This window comes from Egretta garzetta, unplaced genomic scaffold (genome assembly GCF_000687185.1).
Source record: "Egretta garzetta isolate BGI_Z169 unplaced genomic scaffold, ASM68718v1 scaffold173, whole genome shotgun sequence".
Taxonomy (NCBI): Eukaryota; Metazoa; Chordata; class Aves; order Pelecaniformes; family Ardeidae; genus Egretta; species Egretta garzetta.
The window spans coordinates 683,616-702,891 of NW_009259112.1; the positions used below are offsets into that span (position 1 = coordinate 683,616).

At 37.8% G+C, this 19,276-nt stretch overlaps 1 protein-coding gene across 1 annotated transcript in view; it reads left to right on the forward strand.

Moving 5' to 3' along the window:
- The window catches only part of PTAR1 (protein prenyltransferase alpha subunit repeat containing 1), a 28,726-nt gene extending 11,070 nt beyond the window's left edge, over positions 1 to 17,656 (forward strand). Inside the window, exons 4-8 of the mRNA XM_035891050.1 lie at positions 878 to 982; positions 4,814 to 5,027; positions 9,466 to 9,782; positions 10,328 to 15,492; positions 17,646 to 17,656. Coding sequence (XP_035746943.1) covers positions 878 to 982; positions 4,814 to 5,027; positions 9,466 to 9,782; positions 10,328 to 10,676 — 985 coding nt within the window. The 3' untranslated portion in view covers positions 10,677 to 15,492; positions 17,646 to 17,656. The remainder of the gene's footprint in view (positions 1 to 877; positions 983 to 4,813; positions 5,028 to 9,465; positions 9,783 to 10,327; positions 15,493 to 17,645) is intronic.
- The last annotated feature ends 1,620 nt before the right edge of the window (positions 17,657 to 19,276 follow it).

The window sequence follows — 19,276 nt, forward strand, 5'->3', positions numbered from 1 at the left end:
AGAATAGGTATGGGACAGGGAATTCTGTGCAAAGATGGCAAGACAAATACAGACTTCTACTTTGGTCTGTCTGTGTCAGGGATGCTCTGGGGCAGGTTACATTGGAAGAGCATTTAGTTTTAGGGCAAGTTCTTTTTATTTTTTTTAAACCAAAAATTGTTTTACACATAAGTAAATCTAGCAATTTCAGCCTTTCTGTTAAGTTTGAAAAGCATTCTACACACAGAGAATATTTCCCACTTCTTTCTAAATTTAGGAATCCTTGATACTATATCTTGAGCCATATTTAAAAACTAAAAGTAATTGGGCAAGGGCGGGGGGGAGGCTGTGTGGATGAGTAACTGTATTTTCAGATGTGATCTGAAAGGCTTAATTTCAAGAAGGAATGTTTAATCATATAGGTAACCATATCGGCAGCCCTTGTATCATTGAGAAGACAACAAAAAAGCTGCATGTATTATTAAGATGCTTTTAGAGTATGCAGATAAAAGCAACGTTATTCTCAACAGGCATTACATATAGCCCAGATTCCTTGGCTTTCTGATTAATAACAGAAAATGTGATGAAGACCAACACTCAAAAACAGTTGACTCTGTGATCTCTGGGTAGGTTTGGGAACCAATGGGTTCTATGTGTTCAGATTAAGATAAAGTTCTTTGATCTGGTTTTATTTTATTGGGCCTGGTTGAATAGGGTGTGCATATATATATAGCAGTGTGGAATGGGTTAATCCATCAAAGGCTTTTTAAACTCTTGTAGTTTGACAGTGAAGTTCTATGATGATGTAAAGGAAATTCCCTGCTATTCGTTGTTGGGTTTTGTGTTCGGTTTTCAGGTTACTTCTTATATTCATACAAATTTATTTTATCTTTTGTAGGAAAGAATTAATACTGTCTGGTACTTTAAATCCACTTAAAGATTTGCATCTTGGAAAACTGGCGTTAACCAAGTTTCCAAAGAGTCCAGAAACATGGATTCATAGGTTTGTTTTCTTTGCCTTCTCTTGCCTCCCCAAACTTAAACATTTTTCCTAGGGTGTGCTTGGGTTAAGGAGAGCCATAGATGAAGGAGGACAGTTAGAAATATAGCAGATTCTTTGAGCCAGTCATTGCAGAATACCATGCTTTGGCTTTTGAAGACACCTGCCTATATTTTATACTTAGAACTATAATCATATGCACCTTTTTTGCTGCATTGTCATAGCTGCTGCGTATTTTTTAATAAACTTCAGAGGTGGGATGAATTTTCCTAAAGGTTTATCATGTCTTGCAGCACCTAAAATTCTCAGCCTGAGAATTCTGATTCCATCCATAGTAAGTATTTGAGCATTGTGGGTTTCTCCCTCTTTCCCCCCTCCAACTTACTACTGTATTGGTTGTCCACAGGTATTTCAGAAAGACAAGAATCTCTGAAAGCTAATCTTTATAACCAAAGTTCGGTTCTTTTCCATTCCAATACTGGTGGTTTTGGTTTGATGAATTTATTTTTATCATTTCTAACTTAACCAATGTCATTAAGTCACCACTACTAAGTATTAAAATAATAGAGTACATTTTTGGAAAAGATAACTCTAGAATTACTCAAACACACAAAGCTAACCATCTCAGTCATGACTTGAGTGTATGTAAAATGCCTGTAGCATAGCCAAGTGAAGTACAGATCCATTGCTCAACTTTGTTTAAAAAAAAAAAAATCTTGGTATGTGTGGCTTGGTTGTTTTAATGATGTATTTTTCACAGGATAACTCATCCTTTTATAGACAGCCTTAAAGAGATTTGAATGTTATACATCAGTGCAGTTCACAATGTTCCCGTTTCACATGTCCAGCATTAGGACAACTGTAAAGTTGCTACCCCATTAGGGGATTCATACTGTTTCAAAAACATAAATAAAGCTTCAGTCATACTGATAACATATGAATTTTTGGAAGCGGGATTTGTTGGTAAACTCTTCTTTGTGAGTGCATGAGCGTAAAATTCTCAAAGTTAACCTAGAATGTAATACATGGAATATTCCTAGGTGTTTCTTCAGTTATAAGCATCTACTTAATTTCTGTTGATTTCTTTCTTAGTAGCATTGATATAGCAACAACACTGATGAATTTGTGCAACATTGGTTTTTAATTTTGTTGTTCAACTCCTCTTCATCATCTCCATGCTACTGACTCCTGCTGCTTGATTGCTTTGTTTCAAGCAAAAAGAGTATGTAGAAAAAACGGGGAAAAAATCTTGCAGTTTGTCATAGTTTAGCCTTTCCTACATGGTAGCTAACACTGGAAAACTATGATTTTTCACATCTAACTAGTGCTGAACCCAGTTCCATTCATATCATTATGATGATCAATACATTTTTATTAAATTAGTCAGAATTATAGGTTCTTAATATTTATTTACATCTTAGAAATAATAAAAAATTTTGTCTATAACTTCTATGCAATCCTAAACTAAGAGTATTTTAATAGTGTTACAATTTGTTGTTCTTTGTCTTCATAAAACAGAAAAGTATATTTGAGGATGATTTTGTACAAATGTTTGGCACGGATTTGGATGTGCTGACCATGATTGATACATGTTAGAAAATAAAATGTACAAAAAATTTTCTTTCTGCATCAGCATAGTGATTAACATTGTGTTTTCTGTTCCCTGGTCATGCCAAATCTCAGACAGAAGTGCAAAAAAATAGAATGGGGCAATTATAAAATTCAGTAAAACATGTCCAAATTTTTTTCCCTTATACATGGCAGATACACTCACTAAAGGTAATAAAAATTCCTGTCATACATTTTGCCATATGGCGTTTTGCTATACGTTTTGAGGGATTGCAGATAGATCTTGTGCATATACAGCCAGTACATCTATTAATTGCACAGTTGTCACTGAATGATCTTGCATTCACTTGTGGTACTTCCACGAACTGCAATAGTCGGATTTCTTTTCTCCCAAATTTGTTGGAGAAAATGTTCTCTTAAAAACCTCTGAAATAATACCATGATATTCAACAAGTACCAAAAATACATTTAAAAAAAAAAATCTTCTGAGGTTGTGCTTGTCTTTTCTCCCATGCAAAAAGTCTAGAAAGTAGCTCAGATTTCATTTTATATCTTTTTCTTTTGTTGTAGCCACAGCTACTGTAAACTCTGTATTTTTTTACATGCCCCTGTATTTGAATTCCTTGTTTTATAAAAACACCCCTCATTTTAAGAAACTAAATAATTTTAGTATCAAAATAATCTTTTTATGGTGTTACTCAGAAGTCAGTGTTAATGAAATAATACTTATCTTTTGCTAAAAGAATGACTCTACTCATTTAGCTTTCATGCCTAGAGATTTTTAGAATTTCTCATTTCTCACAAATCTGCTGATTGAAGTGAAAAAGTACTAGATGGTGATGTTTGGATCAAAGACATTTTGAAGAAGCGAAAATTAAGTCTTCAAAATTACTACATTTCATAAAATAAAGTTACATGACAGTCAAAGACCATGGTTTTTTTGGCTTTACATCTGTAGTTAAAAAAAAAAGTTGTAGAGGAAGCCAGTGTATGAACACTGGCTTTAATCCACTGCTTGTGATTTCTGCTAAGAAATGCAGTCAATTTAAAAAACGCATTCTTGTAAATTATCTTTAATATAGTCTTCCAGTAGTTTAAATCTTTTTTTTTTAAATAGCTAAGAGAAAAAGACAAAGTATAAATGAAAAATACCAATGAACAAGAATATTATAAATGTTTTCAGATGAGAGAAAGAGCAGGTGGGTTACCACTTATTTTAACAGTGGTTGGCTTATCTTCTTTTTATATAGATGCAATTTTATATATGAATTGCAAAATAGAATTCTATTTTTAAAGAAAATTAATTTTTTTTATTTTATTTATTTCTTTTAACCAGGAGTGACAGCTTTCTGAAAGTAGCAATTAATTGGTTTTGGAACTGACGTGAGCCAGTACGAAACAGGAAAACCTCTGTGTCGCAGACCAGAGAATGTCCCGCTTTCCAGCTCATTCCACACGGGCCCATTGCAGTCCTCTTGACACATGCTGCTGCTTGGAAGTCTACACATCTGTGATCCATTTTTGTAGGACCCTTTTGTGTAGGGTCTGCAGGTGCATGTTTTCTGCAGCATTGAGGACACCTCTTGAAATACTCATCTAAAACCACTGCTAAAATACTACTAAAAGTCCAAAGTAAAATTAAAAAGCCATGTAGGAATCAGTGTTTATCTCAGTCACTTAAAATCAAATATGTATAATTCAAGAATAAAACCATCTGGTTTGGTTGTAACTATAGCCCTTGAAACTGTCAGTCTTTTGCACTTTCTTTCGGCTGGTGAGGTACAGAATCTAACTTGGTTTGCTGTGTGCAGTACTGACAAATGTAAAAAATACTCGCAAAGCTCAGTTAATTTTTTTTTTTAATTAAAACACTTTTTTCTGTCCCGTCTTGGATACTTTAATGCTTTAGAAGTTCTGAAAGAGGAGCTCATTAGAAATCTTAGGCAGACATTTCTTCCTTTTTTTTCATAAATTTGCTGTTTCCTTCTGTTTTCTTTTAGTATCCTGCAAGTAGCCATGACCACTTACAGCAAGTGAACAAATTAAAACAGCTAGAGTTAAATAATTTTGGAGTATGATCATGCAGTCATAGCTTTCATTATGGGAAGAGTTCAGATGGTTATGTTTACTACTTATTTATCATCTAGTTACAGTGTAGTTAAGGTAATTGAAATATCAGAAAGGTTTGATGATTTGTATAGATGAAAAAAAATAATTCTCTTAAAATTGCTCTCTCACCATTAACACTGTACATCATTTAACCAGACGATGGGTGCTGCAACAACTAATTCAGGAAAACTCCTTGCCCAGCCATGTGACTAAAGGAAACTTGGGAGCAGCACCCGTGGAGAGAATTCACCGACTAGTGCAGGAGGAAATGAATGTCTGCTCTGAAGCTGCTGGGAGATATCCAAGCAACTACAATGCCTGGTCCCATCGCATCTGGGTTTTACAGCATTTGGGAAAGCTGACTGTCAAGGTATAATACAACAGTGAATAAAATCTTAAATTTCCTTGTCTAAAAAAAAAGAAATAAAAATACTGGTTTGCCAAGCAGATTCTATGACATGGATGGAGAATATCATGTTCAGTCAGCATACGTAGCTAAGAATCTTTTAAAAAAACAGGCCAAACATTGCAGTGAGTACATTTCGCATTTTTCTTGCCAGCATAGACAGGATCTGCTCAGCAGAAATAACATATTTTTTTTTTGCCCCTATACAAAGTTCTGTTTGTCTGTTAGTACTTAGTGAACTTGTAGCAGGAGGATAGATAGGACGGTGTGAGCTGAGATAAAGGGGCAACTGGAAGTAATTCTTCTAGCACTAATTTTGAAATTCCTAATAGAGAAAAAGATAATACATATATTATTTTGGTAATGTAATGCGATGTCTTGTTTTGATACCCTTATTCAGCTTATCTGTGGTTTCAGAATATTGAAGGATTAAACAGTATCTTTTGACAGCATTTAAACTGAGGGCAGGTCAAGCTATTTCAGCTCTAGCAGGGACCTCTTAATGCAGTGGCAAATATTTCAGATTGCATGGTAGTGTCTAAAACTTTGAGACCTGCAGCAAATTGAATTAGTTAATGTGACATAGTCTAAAATTATATAGGCAGTTTTGTAATATCTGTGGTTTCTAAGCTGTTAGGTGAATTCCTTGTGAACATAAGGCCAATACAGTGACACATGACTCCTACTTTTAACAGCAGCTGCTGCATTTTACCGTCTGGTAAATACATAGGAGAGTGAGGGAGGAATTTGGAGGTTGCTGAGTTGGTATAGCCATTATTTTTATGTCTCATGGGCAAGCTACTGCTAGCAATGGATGCTGTTTTGCTGATGTTTCCTGTTAATTGTAACCTGAGACATTTTTAAAATAGCTGTGTCAGATTGGTAGTAAATAGCAATTATGTTCCAGATTCCATGAGGGAGACAGCCCAGAATTTCAACTCGTCTGCCTGGCGAGTTAGTATGAAAAGGTAGTTACGGAAAACTCCTAAGAATTACAGGGTTGGGACAGATTGGAGATTAGCAGTTAAGGTTAGAGGTCTATATTAATAAGAAGCATGGACTTTCATTTAAGTTTTTAATAGCTTTGTTAAAAAGAGAGGGGGGGAAAAAGTTAGCACTGTTAATTAAAACTAAAGTCAGTTTATGTTTTAGTTAACAGTAGTTTGAAGATCAGGATAACACCCTGAGTGCTTTTTGCACTTGCTATTCCTTACTAGTTTAAATAAACAGAAAGAATTGCATTGTGATAGAAATAAATCTTCTCAGAGCTGGAATTATTCTGGTGGGTTTATTCATTGGGAGTTGTCAATGCTTTGTGTGACAAATCACAATCATGTCTGTGAAGGAAGTGTTTTAAATTTGTTTGATCACTTCCAAGTCCATGTGCCTTGCCCACCATCCCACTTCCCCTACTGGTTTTCTTCGTAGGCTGATTACTAAGAAAGTGATAGTTTTCTCTAGTTTTCTCCAGCTGGCTTTCATTACCTCTGGCAAAATTTCAATGGTGCTGCTGTTCCTTGAGCAGTGTGTTTAACCCATTGGGAAATCTCCATGTTGAGTCCAGATTCTTTTCATGGCACCACCAATGCATCTCTTCAGATGGCCTAGCAGAAGGTGTTTGGGATGCAAGAAAATTAGGAAAAAGTGTAGAATATAAAATATACCAAGAATCTTTAGATAAAATTTGTGTCTAAGTAACTTTAAAGGGCAGAATTAGAAAGTGATTATTTGCAGGTTGTGATATGAGGGGAAAAAAACAAATACGAACACAGATGGAGGAAAAAGCAGACATTGCAGATTTTCACAAAAATATACAGGTTGCTTTCTTGCGTGATGTCTCAATTTGTCCCTTCAGCCATTTGTGTGTTTGAATATATGAAAAGACTGGTAAATTTCACTGAGATGTAAGACTAGAACTGTGCTGAAAAAAATTAGCAGATAAAACAATCACTGTGATTCTACAGCCATTTAGTTCTTGAAAAGTTGCCTCAAATTAGAGTACCCTGTATTATTTAGGGCCACATTTCTGCTATAATAGGAACTTTGCCTGTAGGTCTTATTACGGTGTACAAGGAAACAGATGCCCAGAAATATAATGTATATGTTGTGTTATCATTGAAATAGGACTTCTCAAAACAGGTTTACTATTTATGAAACTGCTGGCTTGCTTTGGAGGATTTAACAGAGTAGGTAGGGTTACTTTTTCCTTCACTTTCATAATCCTAATGCTTCTGCAGACTGAAACTCCATTCAAACTCTGGGAAAGAGATATCAAATACTAGAGGAGGAAATTTTTGGTCCTGTAGGAAGGTTTTCTCACTGGCTATAGATGTTTATTCTTTCTTACACTCAACAGTAAAAAAAATTACCTTGTTTTATTATAGAAAGTGTTTGAATGGTATTCATTAATATCAGTTAAGGATTTGTCAAGAATATATTGCTCCAAACCAATCTAATCTTTGTGGTATTGGACCACTTCCCTTGGAAGAGGATGAGAAAGCTTGACTTCAGCTCTCTCACGTGACAGTACAGTTAGCTAATGGGAGAAAAACATGGGCTCCAGACACCTACTAATAGGTAGGTGTGTAATTAGTTGGAGAACCAGAGTAAGCAGGTAATACCAGTATAGTCTGTTAAAATTCGTACACATCATGATGCTTCAGAGAAATTGTACAGGTACAAAATTGGATGTAGTTCAGCAAGGATGGACAAACTTTTTTGTTTTCTTTAGGTAGGAATACTCAACTTCATAATTACAGGATGTTTTGCTTTTCTAAGAGGTTTTCTAGTTCAGGTAAGGAGTGATGCTGGGAATCATTCTGTTTGCTTTGTGCAGGGAGTTAAAATACATAATTACAGTATTCCCCTGTAATTTTGTAGCTTATAAACATGTCAGGTAAATGAATCAAGTTATTCTAAGTTGGACATAATGTGCATAGTATCAGTTCTAGCTGAATAAAGACTGGTCTGATTTTTTTCATGTTGCCCTTAAACCTTATGTTAGTTTTAATAGGCTTTTAAATTTTAATGTTCAGAAATTTAAAATAGTAAGCTTAATTCTGCTGAGAAGAGAGAAGCTCATCTTGTGGTTTAAAGTGCAGAACTGGAGATGAGGGGTTTGGCCCCCTTAAGAATCCTGTGTGTGGGCTGTTATTTTATAGTGCCCTTCTGTTTGCTGATCTGTAAAAGGATGACGATGCTGGTATCTCTTGTCAAGACCTAAAAAAAGCATGTTGAGTATCTCAGGTAGAAGGTGCTAGTTAAGTCGTTTGTATTTGCTCTAATATCTTTTAGAACGGACGCACCGCAAAAAAAGGTGCATAACTAGTCTTGCACTGTTTCTGTGGTTGTCTTTGTGGGAGGCTGTGCCTCTTGTGCTGCAGGAGAAAAAAGAAAGCCTTGTGCCTATGAAAGTTGCTTTCCATCAGCCAGTCCTGTTAAGTGACGTAGGTAGCCTAGGTAAATACATTAAAAGCAAGAATATACCAGTAAGGTTATATCAAAAGTCTTTAGAAGTTGACAAAAAAAGGTAGTTTTGATCTCTTTGGAGAGTTTAAACTCCAGAGGAGGAGCAATGTGAGGAAAGAGCCTTTAAAGAAGTACAACCATTAGTTCTAATAGAGAAAGTAAATTAAAAGCTTTGCCCAGTAGTCAAAGTCACCTTTCTTGCTAGAAATAAATTTCAAAGGTTTAAAACCATTCAGAATTAAGCGAAAATTCATAGGTGCCAGCAGTGTTACAAATACAGCTGCAGTCACCAATGTAAGTATTTACCACAGTTATTGTGAAAGCCTTTCTGGGAGTTCACCAATTACAAGTCAGAAACTTAATTATGGACAAATAGTTTTGTATTCCACAGGTTCTAGGATGTGGAACATAATATTAGTTGTTGGCATTCTTTCCTGGAAACTGAAAGTGTAAATTACTTGAAATCCTCTTTTTTTTTTTTTTTTTAATTAAGCACTCACTCAACCTTTGACACCTATTAATGCACTAGGCAAAAACTAAAATACTTCTGATATCCATGTAGTTCAGTGTACCCTCTACCTCTGCCTGCTCTAAGTAGTCTTTATTCCTAACCATTTTGAGATTCTTACAGCACTGCTTACTTCTCATCATGAGTGGTTTGGGGTTTTTTTCCCCTTACCCTTTGGGAAGGTTTCCGAGACACCTACCTTTTTAGAGGATAGAAGAAGTATTGTTTCTTTCATGCAGGGATGCCAAGATACGTGTCAGCACACAGTGGAAAAGACTTGGGGATTATTTCATTTTTCCATGTGTGTTCTTAAACCAATGGCTCAGTGGCTGAAACCCCCAGAGGAGAGGTTACCTTAATAGAGAAACAGTGGTGGTAAATTCTTCCTTTATACTGGTTGATAACTGTCGCTGCTTTTTGTTTCAGGTTCTCCTTGATGAACTTTCATCCACTAAATATTGGGTATCCATGCATGTCTCAGACCATAGTGGATTTCATTACCGTCAGTTCTTACTCAAGTCCTTGATAGGCAGAACTGTGACTGACAATAATGTACTGGTACAAAATCAAATGGTAAATGAGCAAAACCCTAGCCTTCAAAAGAAGGAGGAGGGTGCAGGGGCAGAAGCTGCCTGCACACAGGAGCAGAGCGCGGATCTCCCCCGCCATTTAGAGGAAGAGTTGGAGCTCTGCACTGAACTGATTGATACTTACCCAGGGCACGAAACCTTGTGGTGTCATAGGTAAGAGGACTTGGTCAAAAGAGTGTCCTTCTGATTCATGGATTCTTCTTTGCCTGATGTTTCCAGACAGATTGTTCTGATTTTAAAAGGTACCACTCAATAAAAGATTTCTAAGCTACCATGTCTTAAGTGTTCGGCAAACATTCAAGAGCATGATCAGAGCTATTGAGTGGAAAATTTTATTTGGCTTGAGCACCACTTGTCCCTATAGTTTGTGCAAGAGACAAAAGATACTGTTAATCAGTCTCCTCACACTTAAAATGTTTAAAGGGCAAAAGGTGAGCAAAAGATAGGTAGAAGATGGATCAGCTGCAGAAAACCTCTGCTTTGCCAGCTGGGTGTATGTGCCTGACTAGGTAACAGTGGATTTGCCAAAGTGATGCTGAGCCCTTTTTTGAAAGTATGAGCAGGGACCGCAGATTTTGTGTCTGTTTGTGGGGGAATCTGGTGGGATGGCAAACGAACTGAAGCAGTAATAGCAGATTATTTTCCATGCATGACTTCTTTTTCTTTTCCTTTTTTTCTTCCCTCCTTTTCTTCTGAAGAAGGTGTGTGTTCTACCTTCAGCACCACCTAAGCAACAAACTTCCTCTTCTGAGTGCGGTGGTATCATCTGTGGACAGCAGTGATGAAACTCTGAATAATTCCCACCACGGTCCTGCAACAAGTCACATGGCCCAGGCTATGGATGTTGATGGTTTGAATGAATCCAGCAGCAAACAAGGTTATACCCAAGAAACAAAACGCCTGAAGCGTGCTCCTATGCAGGACTCTCTTGGTCCAGAAATGGAATACCGGTTCATTGATAAAGTATTATCAACTTGTAGGGATGTGGACCAAGCCAGGTTTGCTACTGCTTATAGGAAATGGTTAGTTACTTTTTTAGGTCAGTGAAGGAAGAGTTTAAAGCCTTCAGGGTTCTTCTTTTAGTGCAATATTCTCTTTTCAGACACAAATGCATGTCTTGGTTGCAAGTGTTAGCTAACCATGTGTTTCTCACTCTTCTAATGGTCAGTCCTAAAGTTCATATTCAGAGAAGTAGTCTGTCACTTTATTTATTAAAGAACTGGTATACCTTTTTATTAAGCAAATGCAGTTTGTTCTTTAATCTTTTCAAGAAATCACTGTGTGTCAGCTTCCTACCATGCCATTTTCTTAATTTTTAATTTGTTAACTTCTGCATTAAGGTGGACTCTGAATCATTTGGCTTTAGGAAAAAAACAGAAAAAAGTCTGAAATGCTTTTGAAACAGAGTGTCTGGAAAAAGAATAGCAGGATCTGTCAGTATCAGCTAAACCTGTTTCCAGGTTGTTCCTCATTACTGTAGTAACATCTTGCCACTATGTTATTGGATTCAGACTGTATTTGGTGAGTGGTATTACTTTTGTATTGGCAACCTTTGGAAGAACACCAGACTGCTGCGTTTCCTTCTCAAGGCTCTAGTAATGGTATTGGAGCCATGCCTTTTACTATTGCAACTGGGTTTTTGTTTGCTTATTAGTTGTCATATGAGTTTGATAGGAAAGTTTATGAAGTTGAAATCCTGAAAAGCAGATACAGGGAATTGTGACAGAAAATAGTTCAAACATACACATTCATACTCACAGCCAGAGCTGTATTTGGAAATACTTTCTTAGAACAGACTACTTTACCTTCATTTCATACTTGGTATTTATTTATTTATTTTATCTCAACAATCCAGAATTAATGACACTTGATACACATTTCTGAATGTATTATATACACTACAGAATCTCAGCCTGCTAAATCACACTTTGGTAACTCATACTTAACCAAGACCATGCAAGTCCAATAGATGATGGACTAAAAAATAATTATTCTGACTGGTCATATACAATTCAAAAAAAAGACAGCAGGAGGGAGCTAGCTCTTCAAGTTTTGCTCTTTGCAAAGCTTCGGTCTTTGGGGATATTATCTTTTGACTCTTCCTTAAGAGCACTTCTCCAACCATACATCTCTGTTTACATAACTGTAAATTTTAAGGGAATTTGAAACACATTTGTATTCCAGTGAAATTAAACATGAATGGTTTATTTTGTCATTTCCTTCAAACTTGTCTATATAAGGGATTTTTTTACACTAATGGAATTGTGCTGGTCCAAAGACCCAGGGGAGAAACATTGTACAACTGTAGGCGTTTGTACAATGGCAACATTGCCTCTATTCCAAACAGACTATTCACTGAGGGGATTAGATTTTCAAGCTAGAGTCTTCGCCAAAATTGCTGTATATTTCTCCTGCCCAAAGTGCCTCCTGACTGCGATAAGTTTCAAGCTGCTGTTTCTGTTGGGCAGAGAGAGCAACAATGAGGGAGAAAACAAACAGGTAGCCTGCTCAAAAGGTATCGTTTGGAAAGAAAAAAAGCACTCAAATGTGAAATTTCAGCAGTACTAGATAATTGGATGGATGGGGATTACTCTTGCATTTCAAAATTAAAATAGACCACCTCTAGTCTTAGCAAGTATGTTCATAACTCATGTCAGGCACAGAGTAGCTAACAGACATTTCTAAATGTACACTCTTCTGTTTACAGTACCTAGATAAGACTGACCTAGGCTTGAGCCATCTCCATGGCAAAGCTTTGTCTCAATGGGCATCTACACCTGCCTCTGTGTAGCTAGGGACATACTACGTGGCTGCTTGTTTTGAGGTGCTCTGGGATGCTGTCTTGGTTGATGGTTTTAGTTACAGATTAATGTAATCAATGTGTGAAGGAAGTGTGGGAATGGCTTGAGAGGATAATTTCACTGTAAGATGTTGTCTGACCACTGACAAATGGGTAGGTTCAGGTACAAACTGGAGTCTGAACTTAAGAACTTAACTTGAGCAACAACTTTTACCCATCGCAGAGGATGTGATGGGGTTTGAGTATGAAAGATACATAAAGCATGTGTAGTATCCTGGGTCAGCTTGATTAACAGCATCCCATTAATGACTAGTATGAACCTGGAAAGCATGAAGTCAGCTAGCAATGTATTAAGGATCACGTTTTTGGTCCTAGATTACTTAGACAGTTAGTAACGTAGTTGTGTGTTCTGTTTACCTTGGCAAAAATTACCTGTCCATGAAACAAATATTGGTGGCAGGAGCAGACTGGAAGATGGAAGCGTGATAAGAAATATGTCTTGAACTGTGGGACGGAAGAGATGCTCTCTTCTTGCACTGGAACGATTGAAGTTTTTAGAGGGAAAGATTTATATTAGAATCTGACTTGAAACCCATTATCTCTTTCTTCCAGACTATAATCTGGAGTTTTAGTTGGCTTTCTTAGAGCTATATTGTGGAATTACTGTGCTAATGAATTTGACAATATTTTCATCATAAGCACTTAAGATCAAACAGCTGCTTTCATATACATGTGTGCAGTTCCTATTCATGTCGACACAAGTTATGCATGCTTGTAGGAAGACAAGATTTGCTGCTACGTAACTGAACAGAGCTGCATTGTATTTTCATACTTGGAAGATGTTCCGAGAGCTCTGTTTAGAGACGGCGCTGATATTTTTATTACTATTACAAAACACTGATGACTGTAGTATGACTCTCTAAGTGTGGATTTTTGAAGTCTATGCCTGGTGAAGTACTCCCCCTTTTTTTTTTAATCCAGTGAGAATAGTTACATCTTGAAATGTTTGCAGACCAGACTCTGCCACACAAAAAACTAAACAATAAAACTGAAATTGAAACAAGACATGTCTTCCCCTTAGAAAGAAGTGCAAACAATAAGCTGTCAAAATCAAGCTTTAATTTTTTTCATGGTAACAATATAAATTGTGTAAAGGAAGAAAATACATAACTAAATTACTTCAAGCTGCCAATGTCTTGAGGCCTCTTACATGAAATGATGGAAGAGAGACTTCCAACAAACCACATTAAGCTCATAACTATGTGATGTTCTGGAACTACGACCTTTGGACCTGTCTAACCATTCAGTATTGCTGCAGAGTCCTGTTTGGGCACCACTTGGAAAAAAGAAAAGTGGCTTCAGGCCACTGGTAGTTAACATGCATAAAGGTTACTACAGCTACTTTAAGTAAGGTATTTTAGTCATTTTGTCTTTCAGAGGTCAGAATTATAATGTTGTCAATGGACATTTTTGCAGAGAAAATGTCCAACAGAAGTTGCAGAATACAAGGCTCTCACTCTCTGAAGTTCCTTCAAATATAAAATAAATGTCTTTGTATAAAGTTCAGCATCTTTACTGATCTTTTTTATCTTCTGCTGTAGTACACGTCATTTGAACTCATGCAAATTCTTTTTGTTTGTTGGATTAGTCTTTGTAGAAATTGCTTTGTGATAGAAACAAAGGGTTTTGAGGAACAAATGTAATTTGAAACTACAGAAATTAGAGTACAAAGAATCACATTTTTAAGGGGTTGAATTCTCTGCTGCTGAGTACCTTAACTGTTATTTTATTGGCGTTTGGTTTATCTTGTGTGTTATATTCACTGGAGCAACACATGCAGCATTAAAAATAGCTACAATAACAATGCTGCTGAATTGAGCAGGATTGCTGCCAGTGTCAGGGATTTTGCTGAAAGCAGCGAGGTCTCTTGCTGCTTCTCTCTGGCTTAGTCTGCCTTGCTGTCATGATACTTGGGCAAATGTGTGCATACACAGACCAAATTATTAGTGGTGGTGTTTATTCCAAGTGCTTGTAGGGAGCGTTTGAGACTGTGAAAGAGTTTGTAAGGTCCTGCAGGCTGGGAGAACGTGGAGATGCTCAGGCAGTGTCCTACCTGGGGGGATACCCTTCAGGAGTGCTCCAGGGAGGAACAGACAGGCATATTTTGGATGAACTGCTTTAGCATCACAGGAGGCTGGGAGGCTTGGGACGCAAGCTAGTAACAGAAATTGGTAGTTGATTACAAATAACAAGTAGTCTTTTTGGTACTTAATTTTCAGTATTTTCCTGATGTTATTTTTACAAAAATGAATCATTAAAAAAAAACCAAAAAGGCTTTCAAAGTTACTCATAATTTAGAATGCCTTCTGATTTGAAAGCTCTCCTTAAAGGGCTCAATTGTACTGGAAAATGCTAGCCCCTTTCCTCTCTCCACCTAGACAATGTGATTCATTCCAAATGTTCGAAAATGGGCACCTAAAATCATAGGGTGTTACCGCAAATATTGCTCATCGTCTTAAATGCAAAACTTAAAAAAGCAAGGACATGTTCTGCTCATATAGGTTTGGGTTTTTTTTCATTTTATCTTACTGGCTGCTAGAACAGAAGGTAGAAAGAGTTTGTAGGGAAGCCCTGAGTTGGTATGTACAATCTTGGTTTACTTAATTTGGGGGTTCATTAAGTCAGGAAGCTTAGTATGAGCAAGTAATAAAGACTCCAGGTTCCCTGTACAGAAATAATTTGCAGGGTCTGGTCATTGGTTTGTTTGTGATCCAAGTGTTTGATTTTTACATCTGTTAAAATGAGTGACAAAATTCCCACTGACTTCACTGACACAGGATCAGGCCATGCTGTGGAGAGGGTAAGAGCCACTACATGGTAGATTTAACATTTTTAGTGTGATGGATTGCAAGTGACTTCTTTGTCTTTTGCAAATGGTCATATTTATGGATCCAAGCTAAAAAGCAATTAGGGTAGTGTATATTCATTAGCACTGTGGTTGAGGAGAAAGTGTTAAGGTTGTGGAATAGTACAGGTTTAAGAGGGCAGCTAGAGAGAACTATAGTTTGGGAATTATTGCATATCGATTCCGTATGGGTCAATGCCTGAGATTTATGCAAGGTATTTAGGTACAAATGGTAAGCTTTTATGTGCCATGTGACAATTGATGCAATATTGAAGGGAGAAAGTCTTAATAAGTAGTGAATGGCTTAAGTTTAACTGTTCTCCAAGCATGCTATATACATTTATAGTGCAATAATAAACTGCACGTTTGTCGCCCTGTCATCTCACAAATGCTTATAACTAGGTAACAGCTAATTTCCCTTTTAAAATGCATCTACTTAATGTTGATTTGAGATGTTCTACAATTATTTGTTGTTATCTGGTACTAGATAATTTTTGCCACACCTTTAATCCATCTTCAGTGGATCCTAGCCAGGTATAGATTTTCATGGTTATAAATCTAGTTTTGCTGTGAAGGGAAGTTGAATTCTGCCCTGTAAAACATTCAGTTTTCTGATGTCTCATTAGAAGCATAGGAGGGCATCCTAGCACTGCTTTCCAGTTGTGCACACTGAGTTTTACCTTGTTTATCTCAATATTTTGTATTGCATGTTAATTAAATTTTTACATATCCTAGTAGTACAAAATACATTAAAAAAAAAAAAGAGCACCCCTACAGTCCTAACTATTCTATGCAGACGTCTTCCAAAATTTACAGGTACAATTTTAGTGGTGGTGGTTGGTAAATAGATTTTTTTTTTCACTTATTTATCAGCAGACGTGGTTTTATATGTATTAGTGACAGAATGGACTAAGCACAGCTGTAAGTTATTGTATTTCTGTAGAAAATGGAAAATAGTTTAAAATCATTTTTGTTAAATGTTGGCAGTTTTTAAATAAACTTTTCATCTCCTAAAAACCTTTGTTTTCTGTGACAACATATTTACCCTGGACTCCCAGTTTCATTGTTTCTTTTAACAGGAGCTGCATCTTCTCTTGTGAATTTAGGTGATGGCAGCAGACTAATTTTATGGTCTGTTTAAACACTGGCAGTTAAGACTTTCTCAGACACAGTCCTACATCTTTTGTTCAAGCTTAGTCTCAGAAAGGATGGAGATCAACAGCACCCCTTCTGTTCTAAGAAATTTCATTCTGGCAGCAGACGGCTGGCTGTCTAGAGTCACAGAACTTGGACAGCTAAGTGATGCTCATGTTTCTGATACTACTTTAAGTTTCAGCATGATGTTTGGTGATGTGCTTGCCTCTTCTAAAATGTGGAATCAACTGGAATAGCTTGTGACAGTCTTTCCAGGGTCCATACAATTTCTGTGCTGTCATAATTAAAGGGCAAAGACTTCATGGATCTTAAAAGCAGGTAACTGCCCTCCTATGTTCAAAAAAATATACTTTGATTCATATTAAAGATAGATGTAACCTTCAGCTAAAGTTAAGCTAAAGTAAAACAAAGAGGGTACACGTAAACATGATAGTTGGCTACTTCTTCACAGCAAGACTAACATTTTTTTTTTAAAGGAGCTGTGCTGTCAGTACTTGCCTATACTGGTTGGGAAGCATGTCTGTCATCTTTAACTCTCTTAAGAGGAACAAAAATGTAGATCTAGGATCTTATCTTCCTCCTGTCTTCCTTCTTTGTGGAAGATACATTTATGATCCTATGTACATATTTTGAGGAGGGATGAAGTTTCCTCACCAAAGTAATCAAAGATCCCATTTCTTTAGTGACAGCCATAAGCCTCCCTTTTGCCTTAACTTGGTTCATGGGCTAATGCCAGAACACTTCTCAACAAAGCCACCCACTGACCCCTTTCAGTCACTTTTACCGCCCACTCTTTTCACCTCTCATTCAAATGACAGTCATCCTTAAACCTGACCCGGCAATCTTACTCTGCAAGAGGAAAAAATGTCAGTGCATCCTTCAAATCTTCTGGGCTTTACATCTCATTTGTCACTGCCATCTACCATTTGGTGATCAGCATTTAGGCATAGTCCCCCATAAAGTGAAGCTTTTACAAATGGAGGATATAAAAACCCCAATGGAATGCACCCATGAGTGCTGAAGGAACTGGCAGACGACATTGCTGAGCCACTTTCCATCATCTATGAAAGGTCGTGGAGAACAGGAGAGGTGCCTGAGGACTGGAGGATAGCCAATGTCACTCCAGTCTTCAAAAAGGGCAAGAAGGAGGACCCAGGGAACTACAGGCCGGTTAGTCTTACCTCTGTGCCTGGAAAGTTGATGGAACAACTCATTCTGGGTGTCCTCTCCAAGCAAGTAGATGAAAAGAAGATCATCAGGAGTACCCAGCATGGATTCACCAAGGGGAAATCATGCCTGACCAATCTGATAGCCTTCTATGATGGCATGACCGGCTGGGTAGACGAGGGGAGAATGGTGGATGTTGTCTACCTTGACTTCAGCAAGGCTTTTGACACTGTCTCCCACAACATCCTCATAGGGAAGCTCAAGAAGTATGGATTGGATGAGTGGACAGTGAAGTGGATTGGGAAATGGCTGAACGACAGGGCTCAGAGGGTTCTGATCGGCGGGGCAGAGTCCAGTTGGAGGCCGGTAGCTAGTGGAGTTCCTCAGGGCTTGGTACTCAGCCCAGTCTTGTTCAACTATTCATCAATGACCTGGACGAGGGGAAAAAGTGTACCCTCAGCAAGTTCGCTGGTGACACAAAACTGGGAGGAGGGGCTGATACGCCGGAAGGCTGCGCAGTCCTGGTGGATGACAAGCTGACCATGAGCCAGCAGTGTGCCCTTGTTGCCAAGGAGGCCAATGGCATCCTGGGGCGCATTAAGAGGACCATGGCCAGCAGGTTGAGGTAGGTTATCCTCCCCCTCTACTCTGCCCTGGTGAGACTGTGCCTGGAGTACTGTGTCCAGTTCTGGGCTCCCCAGTTCAAGAAAGAGTTCAGAGGAGAGCAACTAGGATGATAAAGGGACTGGAGCATCTCCTCTATGAGGAAAGGCTGAGAGAGTTGGGCTTGTTCAGCCTGAAGAAGAGAAGACGGAGAGGGGACCTCATCAATACATACAAATATCTTAAGGGCGGAAGTCACAAGGACAGAACCAGTCTCTTTACAGTGGTGTCCAGCGACAGGACAAGGGGCAATGGGCACAAACTGAAACATAAGAGGTTTCAGTTGAACATGAGGAAAAACTTCTTTACTCCGAGGGTGACAAAGCACTGGAACAGGCTGCCCAGGGGGGTTGTGGAGTCTCCTTCTCTGGAGATATTCAAAGCCCGCCTGGATGAAGTCCTGTGTAACATGTTCTAGGAGAACCTGCTTTAGCAGGGGGATTGGACTAGATGATCTCCTGAGGTCCCTTCCAACCCTTGCGATTCTGTGATTCTGTGAAAAGGATCTTTCTACACTGAAAAAAACAGACGTTTCTGAACTTGATCTAAACAAGCAGGCCTATTCCTGGGCCAACTTACTTTGATAAGGAGGGTGCTCCATTTTCAGCATACAGAGTAACACACTTGACATTTAGAAGTTGGTTTATCTCTATGCTTCACCATCACCTTAAAAAACATAACAGACATCGGATACATTAACAGCTCCTATAATTTGAATGAATGCAAATATTAGCATAAACAAAAGTCTAGGCAGAGCACTGTTTTTCATTTAGTCTGTTCCTTCTGTGTTCTCAGGGAACATAAAGACTATTTCAATTTTCCACAAGGCTTCATCATCCCACTCTACTCATCATTAAGCCCCACAAATATCCCCGACTTCCTCTGTGACAGCTTCTCTTGTGTTGAGTCTGCCAACCCTTGTATATCTCAATTGCTTCATATTTCAGTAAAAACTGT